Genomic DNA, 13,936 nt, shown 5'->3' with positions numbered 1-13,936 from the left:
CTTGTTGCATCTTTCCCAAAAAAGATTAATGGCTGTATTAGTTCAAAAGGTTGCTTCTACTAAATACTGAGCAAAGGGTCTGAATACTTAGGACCATGTGATATTTCAGTTTATCTTTTTTAATAAATCTGCAAAAATGTCAACAATTTTGTGTTTTTCTGTCATATTGACTGGGCTGCAATGTGTACATTAATGAGGAAGAGAAATTAACTTAAATGATTTTAGCAAATATATATATAGACACTACTGCACCCACTTGTAAATAATTTTATATATATATATATATATATATATATATATATATATATATATATATATATATATATATATATATGCCTCATTATTACTTTTCTCTACTTTTTATTTCATTTTGTTTAATATTTAATATTGCTCTAGTTTGCCTGGAGTCTCACTTAAGAATTTAATTGTACAAACTATCACTGACATCAGTACATATGACACATAAAACTTGAAACTTGAAATGTATTATATTTATATATACACAAAAAATAATATTAAAGTCACTGTCAATTAATACTTTGTCCAAAGACATTTAAAATGAAATCTGCAAATTCTAGAAGAAAAACAGAATAGGGCCCTGAGTATCTGTAAAAAAAAAAAAAAAAGGTTTATAGAATTGACTGACAAGACTTGTTTTTGGAAGCCGCGTATGTTATGTTGTTGTATAGAGCTTCAAATGTGTAACATTTATGTTTTTTGTGCGACACTTTACTATTATAAATAACTGCTACACTGCCTCCTCTGCCATTTAGATGGGAATTGTGTATATAACTATACCCAGGAGGACTAGCTTCATTTAATGCTAGATATTTATTTGATGAGTGCGTCACCTTCCCGAGTGGGATGGATACCATCCCACCCTAACAGGACAGCCTTGCTATAGGTCTTCCTAATAGGTCTTTTTTCTGTGACAGTCCTCATGAGAGCCTGCTTCATCATAAAATCTGGGTTTTTTTGGAGACTGCACTTGGGGATACATTTAAATTGTTTCTTGCTATAATATGAATTTGTACAGTAGTAGCACTAATAGGGCTTTTGACTCTGTACTCAGCATTTCCTCTGCAAAAGACAACTAATGGTCAAAAGCATGTTTAGAAGATAAGAAACTTAACTCTTAACAAGTCACACCTGTGAATTGAAAACCATTCCAAGTGACTACTCTCTAAATCTAATGAGAAAATTCCATGAGTTTGCCAAGCTGTCATAAGAGCTATATGTAGCTAATCTGGATGACCTGAAATATAAAACATATTCTGGGTTGTTTACTACCTAATTCTACACGTTTTTGTCATAGTTTGAAGTACTTCAGTGTTGAAAATAAATAAAATAAAGCAATACCACTGAAGGAGAATGTGTGTCCAAACATTTGACTTGTAGTGTATATACACAGTACTGTGCAAACATTTTAGACAGATGTGGGAAAAAAATGATATAAAGCAAGAATGCTTTCAAAAATAAATATATTTTTTTCATTTAGTTTTTTTCAATTCACCAAATGCAAGGTTGGAAAACAGAAGAAAAATCTAAATCAAATGAATATTTGTTCTGACTACACTTATTTTTATTAATTATTCCACTTACTAATGACACCTCAAGCTTACTTCCCTTTGACGTTGAAAGATGTCAACAAAGTAGTGCCATTAACATTGAACTTGTGGAAACCAGTGGGACCCAGGTACACCCATATTCAGTCTGGAGAAGTCATGAAAACATCAGATCTAAAGGGTAGAAAATTGGCAGCAGTTCTGGACTGATAAATCAAACGTTAAAATGATTTAGCTGCAGTAGGAGGCAGGTTGTTTGCTTAAGGGCTGGAGACCAGTGCTTTAATAAGGGTCTGCAGACAACAGTTAAGCATTGTGTGTATGTATATGTGTATATATATATATATATATATATATATATATATATATATATATATATATATATATATATATAGATATATAGATATATAGATATATATAGATATAGATATATATATAGATATATATATATATATAGATATAGATATATGTGTGTGTGTGTGTGTGTGTGTATATTAGGGCTGGGCGATATGGCGATTTAAATCGTTTTTTTCCCCCTGCTTAAAATCATCTGCATATGACAAAGATGAAAAGGTTTAATTTTATTAAATAAAGTTTATTTACCCTTCTGGTATTATAACCCACTTTGGGTTAAAGTGCAATCAGAAACAACAAGCCAAAAATACAAGATAACAGGCCCTGCCATTGTAAATTGTGAAAAATAGAACGTAACATAACATAAAATAAGCAAACCTACAAAGAAAAATGTTTTATGAATGTTTGAATGTGGAACATGGTTAATGTGGACATTCGAGTTAATCGATAAAATCGATTTATCGCCCAGCCCTAATATGTATGTATGTATGTATGTATGTATATATGTATATATGTGAGGAAAATAAGTATTTGAACACCCTGCTATTTTGCAAGTTCTCCCACTCAAAAATCATGGAGGGGTCTGAAATTGTCATCGTAGGTGCATGTCCACTGTGAGAGACATAATCTAAAAAAAAAAATCCAGAAATTACAATGTATGATTTTTAAACTATTTATTTGTATGATACAGCTGCAAATAAGTATTTGAACACCTGTCTATCAGCTAGAATTCTAACCCTCAAAGACCTGTTAGTCTGCCTTTAAAATGTCCATCTCCACTACATTTATTATGCTAAATTAGATGCACCTGTTTGAGGTCGTTAGCTGCATAAAGACACCTGTCCACCCCATACAATCAGTAAGAATCCAACTACTAACATGGCCAAGACCAAAGAGCTGTCCAAAGACACTAGAGACAAAATTGTACACCTCCACAAGGCTGGAAAGAGCTACGGGGAAATTGCCAAGCAGCTTGGTGAAAAAAGGTCCACTGTTGGAGCAATCATTAGAAAATGGAAGAAGCTAAACATGACTGTCAATCTCCCTCGACTGGGGCTCCATGCAAGATCTCACCCCGTGGGGTCTCAATGATCCTAAGAAAGGTGAGAAATCAGCCCAGAACTACACGGGAGGAGCTGGTCAATGACCTGAAAAGAGCTGGGACCACCGTTTCCAAGGTTACTGTTGGTAATGCACTAAGACTTCATGGTTTGAAATCATGCATGGCACGGAAGGTTCCCCTGCTTAAACCAGCACATGTCCAGGCACGTCTTAAGTTTGCCAATGACCATTTGGATGATCCAGAGGAGTCATGGGAGAAAGTCAGATGAGACCAAAATAGAACTTTTGGGTCATGATTCCACTAAACGTGTTTGGAGGAAGAAGAATGATGAGTACCATCCCAAGAACACCATCCCTACTGTGAAGCATGGGAGTGGTAGCATCATGCTTTGGGGGTGTTTTTCTGCACATGGGACAGGGCGACTGCACTGTATTAAGGAGAGGATGACCGGGGCCACGTATTGCGAGATTTTGGGGAACAACCTCTTTCCCTCAGTTAGAGCATTGAAGATGGGTCGAGGCTGGGTCTTCCAACATGACAACGACCCGAAGCACACAGCCAGGATAACCAACGAGTGGCTCTGTAAGAAGCATATCAAGGTTCTGGCGTGGCCTAGCCAGTCTCCAGACCTAAACCCAATATAGAATCTTTGGAGGGAGCTCAAACTCCGTGTTTCTCAGCGACAGGCCAGGAACCTGACTGATCTAGAGAAGATCTGTGTGGAGGAGTGGGCCAAAATCCCTCCTGCAGTGTGTGCAAACCTGGTGAAAAACTACAGGAAACGTTTGACCTCTGTAATTGCAAACAAAGGCTACTGTACCAAATATTAACATTGACTTTCTCAGGTGTTCAAATACTTATTTGCAGCTGTATCATACAAATAAATATTTAAAAAATCATATATTGTGATTTCTGGATTTTCTTTTTTTAGATTATGTCTCGCACTCTCTCTGGACATGCACCTACGATGACAATTTCAAACCCCTCCATGATTTCTAAGTCGGAGAACTTGCAAAATAGCAGGGTGTTCAAATACTTATTTTCCTCACTGTATATATATATATATATATATATATATACACATACACACATACATACATACACACATTCATACAAACCCGATTCCACAAAAGTATAAATTGTGAATAAAAAGGAATGCAATAATTTACAAATCTCATAAACTTATATTTTATTTACAATAGAATATGGATAACATATCAAATGTTGAAAATGAGACATTTTGAAATGTCATGCCAAATATTGGCTCATTTTGGATTTCATGAGAGCTACACATTCCAAAAAAGTTGGGACAGGTATCAATAAAAGGCCAGAAAAATTAAATGTACATATAAGGAACAGCTGGAGGACCAATTTGCAACTTATTAGGTCAATTGATTGGGTATAAAAAGAGCCTCTAAGAGTGGCAGTGTCTCTCAGAAGTCAAGATGGGCAGAGGATCACCAATTCCCCCAATGCTGCGGCGAAAAATAGTGGAACAATATCAGAAAGGAGTTTCTCAGAGAAAAATTGCCAAGAGATTAAAGTTATCATCATCTACAGCAGGGGTGGGCAATTAATTTTTACAAGGGGCCACATGAGAAACCTGAATTGTGTCAGAGGGCCACACCAACGATAATATTTTAGGAATGCACCGAAATAAAAAATCAATTCAAAAGTCAATGAAATCCATCATTTTTTGTATTATGCCTTTTGCCTTGGCACCATCACTGGAAAACTTTCCTGCCTTTTCAAAAACGTCCACTACAGACGGAGTGCGCATGCTCGGATTGACTTTACTTTTCTGCGCCGCGTTCTTCTCATATTTAGAAGGCAATCGGGATGTTTGGATTTCAGGTGATAAATTAAACCCCGATGTGGAGAAACTCTTTGCAGATACACCCCCTCTTGAAATTTCAGCATTGCATGTTTTGCAAATCGCTCTCCGCACACCGCAGACATGTTGGCTCTTATCCAGATAACCGTGTGCTGCTGCGCTTTTTTATTGCGTCATTACAAATGTGTTTCTGCCGTGTTGTTTCGTGATTTAGGTATTTCATTTTCGAAAATTTTCGGTGCATCCCTGTAATTTATGATTGGCCTCACGCGGGTCGGACAGGGACGTACAAAGGGCCGGATGTGGCCCGCGGGCCGTAGTTTGCCCAGGTCTGATCTACAGTGTATAATATCACCCAAAGATTCAGAGAATCTGTGAACACAATCCACCGTGCCATTAGCCGTTGCCGGCTAAAACTCTATAGGTCAAAAAAGAAGCCATATCCAAACATGATCCAGAAGCACAGGCATTTTCTCAGGGCCAAGGCTCATTTAAAATGAACTGTGGTAAAGTGGAAAACTTACGAATAAAGCAAATAAAAATTTTAAGTTCTTTTTGAAAAACTGGGACGCTATGTCATCCGGACTAAAGAGGATAAGGACAACCCGAGTTGTTATCAGCGTTCAGTTCAGAAGCCTGCATCTCTGATGGTATGGGGTTGCATGAGTTCGTGTGGCATGAGCAGCTTACACATTTGTAAAGGCACCATCAATGCTGAAACTGATATACCATCCAAGTTCTGGAACAACATATGCTCCCAACCAGACGTCGTCTCTATTTCAGGGAAGACCTTGCGTTTTCCAACATGACAAATCCAGACCATATACTGAATCAATTACAACATCATGGCTGCGTAGAAGAAGGATCCGTGTACTGAAATGGCAGGTCTGCAGTCCAGATCTTTCACCCATAGAAAACATTTGGCGCATCATAAAGAGGATGATGCGACAAAGAAGACCTAAGACAGTTGAGCAATCAGAAGCCTGTATTGGACAAGAATGGGACAACATTCCTATTCCTAAACTTGAGCAACTTGTCTCTTCAGTCCCCAGACGTTTGCAGACTGTTATAAAAAGAAGAGGGGATGCCACACAGTGGTAAACCTGGCCTTGTCCCAACTTTCTTTAAATGTGTTGATGCCATAAAAATTTAAAATCAACTTATTTTTCCCTTTAAAAAAAAAAAAAAAAAAAAATATATATATATATATATATATATATATATATATATATATATATATATATATATATATATATATATATATATATATATATATATATATACAAACTTCCAAAACTGCACAGTGTGTGGGAGGATGATTTACAGCTTAAACAATTAAAAAAAGCATTTTTGGGGTGGCGTACTTTTATCACGGGCAGTTTTGGAACATAGCCAAAGGGAGTTAAAGGGAGATTAGTTAAAGGGAGATTACTGTATGTATATATGTGTGTGTGTGTGTGTGTGTGTGTGTGCGCGCGTGTGTATAGTTATATATATATATATATATATATATATATATATATATATATATATATATATATATATATATATATATATATATACAGATCCTTTTAAGAGGAATTCTTGAAGCTACACATAAAACGCTAAAGAATCATAGCGTTAGCGTTTGCCGTCTTTTTTTCAGTTTTATGTCGCAGCCAATTTACACACATTTAAAGAATTACGTTTTAATTTTGCTGTTATGAAGTCCATGATAAATGAGGGGAAAATTTGTTTCTAATCATGTGGCATAATATTGGTGTTGCTGATTTAAATAATGATTGTGTGTGTGTGTGTGTGTGTGTGTGTGTGTGTGTGTGTGTGTGTGTGTGTGTGTGTGTGTGTGTGTGTGTGTGTGTAAACTTGGACATGGACATGGATATGGACGTATGGATTCATACTTTTCTTCAGTGGTCTCAACCTTGCCCCTGTAGCTAGGCTACGAGGCACATGGGAGAAGCTTCCAAGCAAATATGAAAAGCTTTTTCGAGATCTGCAGGATATTTTTGACCCCTCACGCAACATGGCCAAATACCGCAACATCCTGGGCAGCCAGAGTATACAGCTGCCAATTATTCCTCTCTTTCCCGTGGTTAAGAAAGATCTTACATTCCTGCATGAAGGTGTGTAAAAGCAAAATATATACAATTCAATCAAGACGATTTGTAATATATAAATATAAAAATGTAGAAAATAAGACACAATATAGTTTTATTAGCATATTTTCATTGATGGTTATGTAAGCACAACCTCTGACATGGAAGTGAACACAGAATGGGTACTTTTTACCTACAGTACTTTGCACCCACTCATTAACAGTGTTCCTGTCTTGTGCTACTGTCTTAATTTTCTCTTGTTCATGGCATATTAACCCAAGAGCCAGAGAAGTGCAATATTACTTTGGTCTAAATTCTTATTCATAAAAGGCCAATGGGGATGCATGTTCTATTTCATATTTTCTCATCTTGATTCAGTCTTGTGGGTGAGTGCCACACACAAAGACAAAGTCTTACAAAGTCACAATGTGACTGTTGATTTGTTGTATTGATTGATATGAAATACTGTAGATACCTCATATAATGTAACATATTATATAATGTTATATAATGTATGTTTTATTTAATTTTTTTTGGCAGCTTGTTGCCATGGTTACAATAAATAAACAAGGTTGGCAAAAGGCTATTATCACAGAGTGGGCCATTTTAAATGCACTGGCTCAGCCCTCTACTAACTGTTGGGCATGTGACTACATCTGCTGCTACTTACATATGGAGACACTGCTCATAGCTTGAGAACTTTTTTTATTTGCCAGATTATAACCTTGATTTTGAGGCAAATTTTAGCAATGTAAAATTGTCCATGGAATTTGTCTAAGAAGCCATGAAAACATGATTGATTACAAGGAGGTTGGTCAGGGCCCAAAAAATATATGCTATTTTTTCAGCTAACTATTTAAAAATAATCTCTGGTTCAAGAGGCTAGAAACCAGCCAAGAACATCAGTTATGCACCACCCTTCACTATAAACTTATACGGAAAAACCATACAGGCATTAAACAATAAACCTTTTTATCTCTGTAAAGCTGCTTTATAACAATGTCCATTGTGATACAAATAAAGTTGAATTGAACAATATTTCTGCATAGGTTTTTGTCAGCCCTGTGAATTTGCTAGAGTGTTGTATATTACCACCTTACTCTCTAGCAGTCGGGATTTTGTCTCTTAATTGATGCTTCTTGCTTCACTATGTTAACTGGTGTATTTAGGTTATGCAGAGAACATTAAAGCTTGGTGGAGGAGGGTTAATGGTCTGTAACTGTTTAGCAGATTTTGGGCCAGTCCCCTCGTAAAGGGTATTCTCAATTCTACTGCATGTTTCACACAATTTTGTGCACCCAACTCTGATTGTAATGTCCATGGTTTTGAATTGATTTGTCCAAGAAGCTCAAGCTCAGGTGTAGGCAGGTGCCACATACACACATACACTGTGTGTGTGTGTGTGTGTGTGTGTGTGTGTGTGTGTGTTTTCATTTCTATTGGTTTTACTTTTACAGCCTAATTTTTAATATATATATTTTTTTATAATTCCAAGTTTTCCTTTTTCACAATTGCTAAGGTAATGACACAAGTGTAGATGGCCTTGTGAACTTTGAAAAGCTACGAATGATTGCCAAGGAGATTCGGCATGTTGTGCAAATGACCACCACCAGCATGGACCCAACAGTCATGTTTCATCCGAGGTTTGTTTCTGGAGTGCTTAACTTTCCCAAAATCTGAAAGATGATTGTTGGTTTTTTATAGCTGTTCTTATGTGTATGAAATTATTTAGTTCATGAAATCACTGTTTAGTAAAAAAAAAAAGTTCTTTTTAATTTAGGTGTCAAAAGGCCAAAGGTGCTGAAACCGTATTATGATGATTGTTTTTCTGCCTTAAATCATGTAGACAAAATGTAAATCTTGAATACGTGAAAATAGGTCACTCTTATTAGTTTGTCAAATTAAAGTTTTAGGAAAATGCAGATAACAGAGAATAAACTGGACACGGGATGTGTTTGGTGGCAAATTTGTGCCTAAAATCCGAACACATTATTGAAGCTTGTGGTAAAGCACAACAATGAGAGGAAATAAAACATACTCTCCTTGCATATAAAAAAAAAAAAACAATATACTATAAACACACAATGTTAATGTTATGTACAATTTTACAATGTAATGCAATTTGTTACATGTTCCACAGTGTTTAACTGTTTCTGTTTATTAAATAAATGTTTTAAATAATAATAATAACAAAATTTAAATCTACAGATTGCCACTTGCGACTATTTTTAATAATTGTACCAATTTTAGGGGTCCAGGCACCTTTTCTCTGCATCAATGAATCATATAGACCACTGAGACCTGAAATCTTTATAGCAAATGGCTGTAATTCATGAGCTACTGTAATTTATGTCGCTACAAAGACTGGTGAGGTGTTTTTCCTGCTGTTACTAGGATTAGGGGTGGGTGTGTGTGTTGTGTGTGTGATTTTGTTGCATATACTATTTCTGCAAATTGGTGCATATTCTCTTTTTGATTCTGCCTTGAATTCCCCTTTGTTTCTTTTCCATGGTGCTTGCCTCCAGAAAGAAGAGATGGAAGAGTTTAGGGTAAGTCACGATGTACCTAATTTCTCTTTTTGTAAAATGAGAATAAAAAATCTGAAATTTTTTTGTCAGATTTTTAACTTTTTGTGTTACTTATCTTTACTTATTTTAGATTTCTGCATTTAACATTAATTTCAATTCATCCTGATAGTGGGATATTAATTCATGTTTTAAATAAATTTTTATCTAATCAAAGCTGCATTAAAATGTAAAAAAATAAATTAAAGTGGAATTGGGCATTGTCTTAGCAGTTACTGGTGATTTCTGTATCTAGTTTCTGTTTTTGTTTTTCTGTCAGTGTTACTCTGTCGGTTCTGTCTCACTGCTACTGAATAATATTCATAGGACATCTCCTCAAGCCCTCTCTCTGGTTTTCCTTCAGGTCCTTGAGCCAGGGAAGTACTAATTCCAACCTGCTGGATGTGCAGGCTGGACATAAGAAGCATGTACGGCGCAGCTCATTGCTAAATGCCAAGAGGCTATATGAAGATGCACAGATGGCCCGTAAGGTCAGGCAGTACCTGGTACAGCTACAGGTGGAAACAGATGAGGAGAAGTTCCAGATTCTGTCTCTGCAGTGTGAGCCAGCCTACAGTACCTGTGAGATTAAGTAGTCTCCTATTTTTGCTGTTTAAATGTTCATGACCGAAGTGAATGCTTTAACCAGAAGTCATAGACTAATTAAATCCATTTGTTGTTCTAGATTGAGATATTTAAAGTCTTTGCATTTTTGTGATAAACATTTTTCTGAGATTATTTCACAATTTGTACAGTGCATTCAGAAAGTATTCATTGCCCTTAACTTTTTTCACATTTTAAGTCACAGCCTTATTCCAAAATTAATGAATTTCCTCAAAATTCTACAAACAATACCCCATCATGACAATGTAAAAGAAGTCTAAAATCTATGTCTATGTTTAAAATCTTTGCAAATTTATGAAAAATTAAAAACATATTCACTGCCTTTGTTTAGTACTTTGTTAAAGCATCTTTGGCACCTTTGTCTTTGTCTTTTTTGAGTATGATGCTACAAGTTCAGCACATCTATTTTGGGCAGTTTCTCCCATTCTTCTTAGCAGAACCTCTCACCTCCATCATGATGGATGGGAAACATCAGTGCACAGCCATTTTCAGATCTCTCCAGAGATGTTCAATCAGGTTCAAGTCTGGGCTCTGGCTGGGCCACTCAAGGAGTTGTCACATAGCCACTCCTTTGTTATCTTGGCTGGTGCTTGTGGTTGTTGTTCTGTTGGAAGATGTACCTTCACCACAGTCTGAGGTCCACAGTACTCTGGAGCAGATTTTCAGCAAGGATGTCTCTGTACATGGTTGCATTCATCTTTCCCTCAATCCTGACTAGTCTCCCAGTTCCTGATGCAGAAACACATTCCCACAGCATGATGGGGGATGGTATTGGCCAGGTGATAAGCAGTGCCTGGTTTCCTCCAGACATGACACTTGGCATTCAGGCCAAAGGTGTAAATTTTTGTTTCCTCTAGGTGCCATTTGGCAAACTCCAAGCAGGCTGTCATGTGTCTTTTACTGAGGAGTGGCTTCTGTCTGGCCACTTTGCCATAGAGGCCTATGTGGTTTGTCCATAGAGAAACGCTGGCGCTCTTTCAAAGTGACCATCGGGTCACCTCCCTGACTACAGCCCTTCTCCCCAATGTTCAGTTTGGGCGGGCGGCCCACTCTAGGAAGTGTCCTGGCAGTTCCAAACTTCTTTCATTTACAGATGATAGAGGCCACTGTGCCCTTTGGGACCTTCATTGCTGGAGAATATTTTCTGTACCCTTCCCCAGATCTGTGCCTCGATACAATCCTGTTTTAGAGGTCTACAGGCAATTCCTTGAACTTGCTCTGTTAACTGTGGGACCCTTTAAAGCCACATGTGTGACTTTCCAAATCATGTCTAAAAACAGGATGCATCTGAGCTCAATTTTGTGTGTCATGGCAAAGGTTGTAAATAATTGTAAATTTTTTATTTACAATAAATTTGCAAATAATTAAAACAAACTTTTTTCTTGTTGTCATTATGGGGTATTGTTTGTAGAATTTTGTCTAAAATAATACATTAAATAAATTCTGGAATTACCTTATAACAGAAAATGTGAAGCACTGTGAATACTTTCCAGATGCACTGTAAACAGATGTACTTTCTGGATGCTCTGTATTTTGCAGATTGTGGAACCTCTGCCTTTTGTTGCTCCTATCCCAACTTTTTTGAGATGTGGAGTATCCGCTGGTGGTATTTTATTTCAATCTGTAGCTCATTTTTGATGACCTGGAAAAACATGTGCTGTTGCCTTACTTCTGCCTGCAATACATTTTATTAAGCATTATCAGATAATGTATTTTTCTGCCATCCAGTCATTTAAAAATTGCTGCACAAATAAAATAACTATATATAAAATTGTACATGAACATCAGAAAACATAAAAGATGCAAGCCTCTAGTAGAATCACACTCTTGATGGCACCCAAATGAGGATGGGTTCCCCTTTTGAGTCTGTGTCCTCTCAAGGTTTCTTCCTCATAACATCTAAGGGAGTTTCTCCTTGCCACTGTCACCATGGCTTGCTCATCAGGAATAAATGCACAGACAATGTCTGTTGTGAAAAGCGCTATAGAAATAAACTTGACTTGACTTGACTCTATGTTGGTAGCAATGGTCAGATGCTCCTCAAAAAGTGTCATGCCATAGTAGGAGTGTTAACCGCCAACAGTCAATCAAAAAATATAGCAGTGGCCTTATATTCCTTCTTCTTTTTTTAATTGGAATGTGTGTCCTTGGAATGCAAACCTCAAAATGGGTAATGGAAAAATAATTTACATGTACTGTTGACAGTCAGTTTTGTGAATGCACGAATAACTTTTTATCCAGTAGCTGACAAAACGGTCGGGATCATTCAAACCAATTAAGATATCTTAAATGTAGAATCAGGTGGAAACCACCACCCATCTTCTGAAATGCATCAAGTAGAACACCTTTTCTGAATCATACTTGCTGGTCTTTTAATTGCACCTTTGTCCAAGGAAGAACAAACTTGTTTATGGTGTTGGAAAGTAGGATTACAATGTTAAACAATGTGGCTCAACTGGTGGTTCTTTGTCAGAGTGAAAATGTCTCTCCATTTCAGCTACACATATATCAATACTATGTAACTTTATTTTAACAGTATGACTTTCACTTTATTCAATTCAATCAGTTTATGTAGCTACAGCAGATCCTTTTCAATTGCATCTTGTTTATATTGTGCCTAGACAGCTATTTGTGCACAGAATTTACTGGCGGGATAAATCACATCCCCAATTCTTAAACAGTTGGGATGTTGTATACAATGCAAACAAAAATTATAATGATGTGCAAATCTCAAACACATTTTATTCGCAATAAAACATAGAAAGCATATCAAATGCTTTAACTGAGGAAATGTACCATTTCTGAAAAAAATACGGTAATTTTTTATATGATTGCTGCAACACTTCCCAAAAAAGTTGGGACAGGGCTATATTTACCACTGTGCAGCATACCCTCTTCTTTTAACAAGTCTTTATGCATCTAGGAACACATTATTTATTGTTTATAATTTTATTTATTATTTATTAATCAGAACATTATTCTGAAATTGTTTCACAATCTGTAGACAGTTTTTTGCAGATTAGTGAAGCTCTACCTTTTTTTTGCCCCTACCCCCAACTTATTTGAGATGTGCCCATTAAATCAAATGGAAAAAAAACAGTTTATTGCAAATGAATAAAAAGGAACATGCATATGTCTCAAAAACCATAAAAGACTAGGTGTTTTCAAACTTTTGACAGGCTCTACTTGTTGCATCACTGTTGGTAATCTCTATGCATATAGACCTGCGCATAACTCTAAGGCTACTTATATTGTTTGTTTTTAATTGTCTTAGATTGTTGTAATAAGTTCCAAAAAATTTTGATTTGCAAACATTATTATTCAGAATAAAATAAATAAATGTATTGGTCTATCTATTTGTTTATATAAAATAGTTACAATAAAATTTAATAGAGTTGACATGCTACTTATGTTATTATTGTTTTTTGCTGTTTAATACATATAAATAACATATATTTTGCTGTTTCATGCATATATATATTATTTGTTATTATTTAAATGCTATTGGAAATATTTCATTTTCCATTTCATGTAATTTACCCAATTATTATTTGTAAATCACCTGTGTATTGTTCCTGCAGTATCTAAAAACCTGATTGAAAGGAGGTCCACCAAATCTGACTTGTCTCCTGTGTTCACCCGCTCATCTTTGACCTCCGGCAAGTCACACAACCGTGTCTCCCAGGTCTTACAGATTAATCCTGTCAGCCTCTATCCTCTACGAAAGAAAAGCACTACCAAAGACCTTATGATTGCGCACAGTGAGTATAAACATTCACACAGCTTGGATGACTTGCCAGTTTATTATCAGTTATTTGCTATAAATCCCATTTATA

At 36.1% G+C, this 13,936-nt stretch overlaps 1 protein-coding gene and 1 long non-coding RNA gene across 9 annotated transcripts in view; both read left to right on the top strand.

The window, feature by feature from the left end:
* The window catches only part of rapgef6 (Rap guanine nucleotide exchange factor (GEF) 6), a 122,429-nt gene that overhangs the window by 89,792 nt on the left and 18,701 nt on the right, over nucleotides 1-13,936 (top strand). For all 8 annotated transcript variants that reach the window (XR_014537318.1, XR_014537319.1, XR_014537320.1 and 5 more), the window contains 5 exons: nucleotides 6,728-6,939; nucleotides 8,432-8,555; nucleotides 9,438-9,461; nucleotides 9,841-10,058; nucleotides 13,682-13,861. Coding sequence is in view for 5 of the 8 variants with exons in the window: in XM_083565014.1 (XP_083421140.1) it covers nucleotides 6,728-6,939; nucleotides 8,432-8,555; nucleotides 9,438-9,461; nucleotides 9,841-10,058; nucleotides 13,682-13,861 (758 nt within the window). In the remaining 3 variants the exon portion in view is untranslated. The remainder of the gene's footprint in view (nucleotides 1-6,727; nucleotides 6,940-8,431; nucleotides 8,556-9,437; nucleotides 9,462-9,840; nucleotides 10,059-13,681; nucleotides 13,862-13,936) is intronic.
* On the top strand, nucleotides 10,065-13,181 carry LOC310739409. The gene is made up of 2 exons (XR_014537388.1): nucleotides 10,065-10,243; nucleotides 10,285-13,181. It is a non-coding gene; the product is annotated as an uncharacterized lncRNA (long non-coding RNA).

The sequence above is a fragment of the Silurus aristotelis genome (genome assembly GCF_946808225.1).
Source record: "Silurus aristotelis genome assembly, chromosome: 16".
Taxonomy (NCBI): domain Eukaryota; kingdom Metazoa; phylum Chordata; class Actinopteri; order Siluriformes; family Siluridae; genus Silurus; species Silurus aristotelis.
The sequence above is the reverse complement of the archived record's forward strand: the minus strand, read 5'-3'. Positions and strand labels throughout refer to the sequence as shown.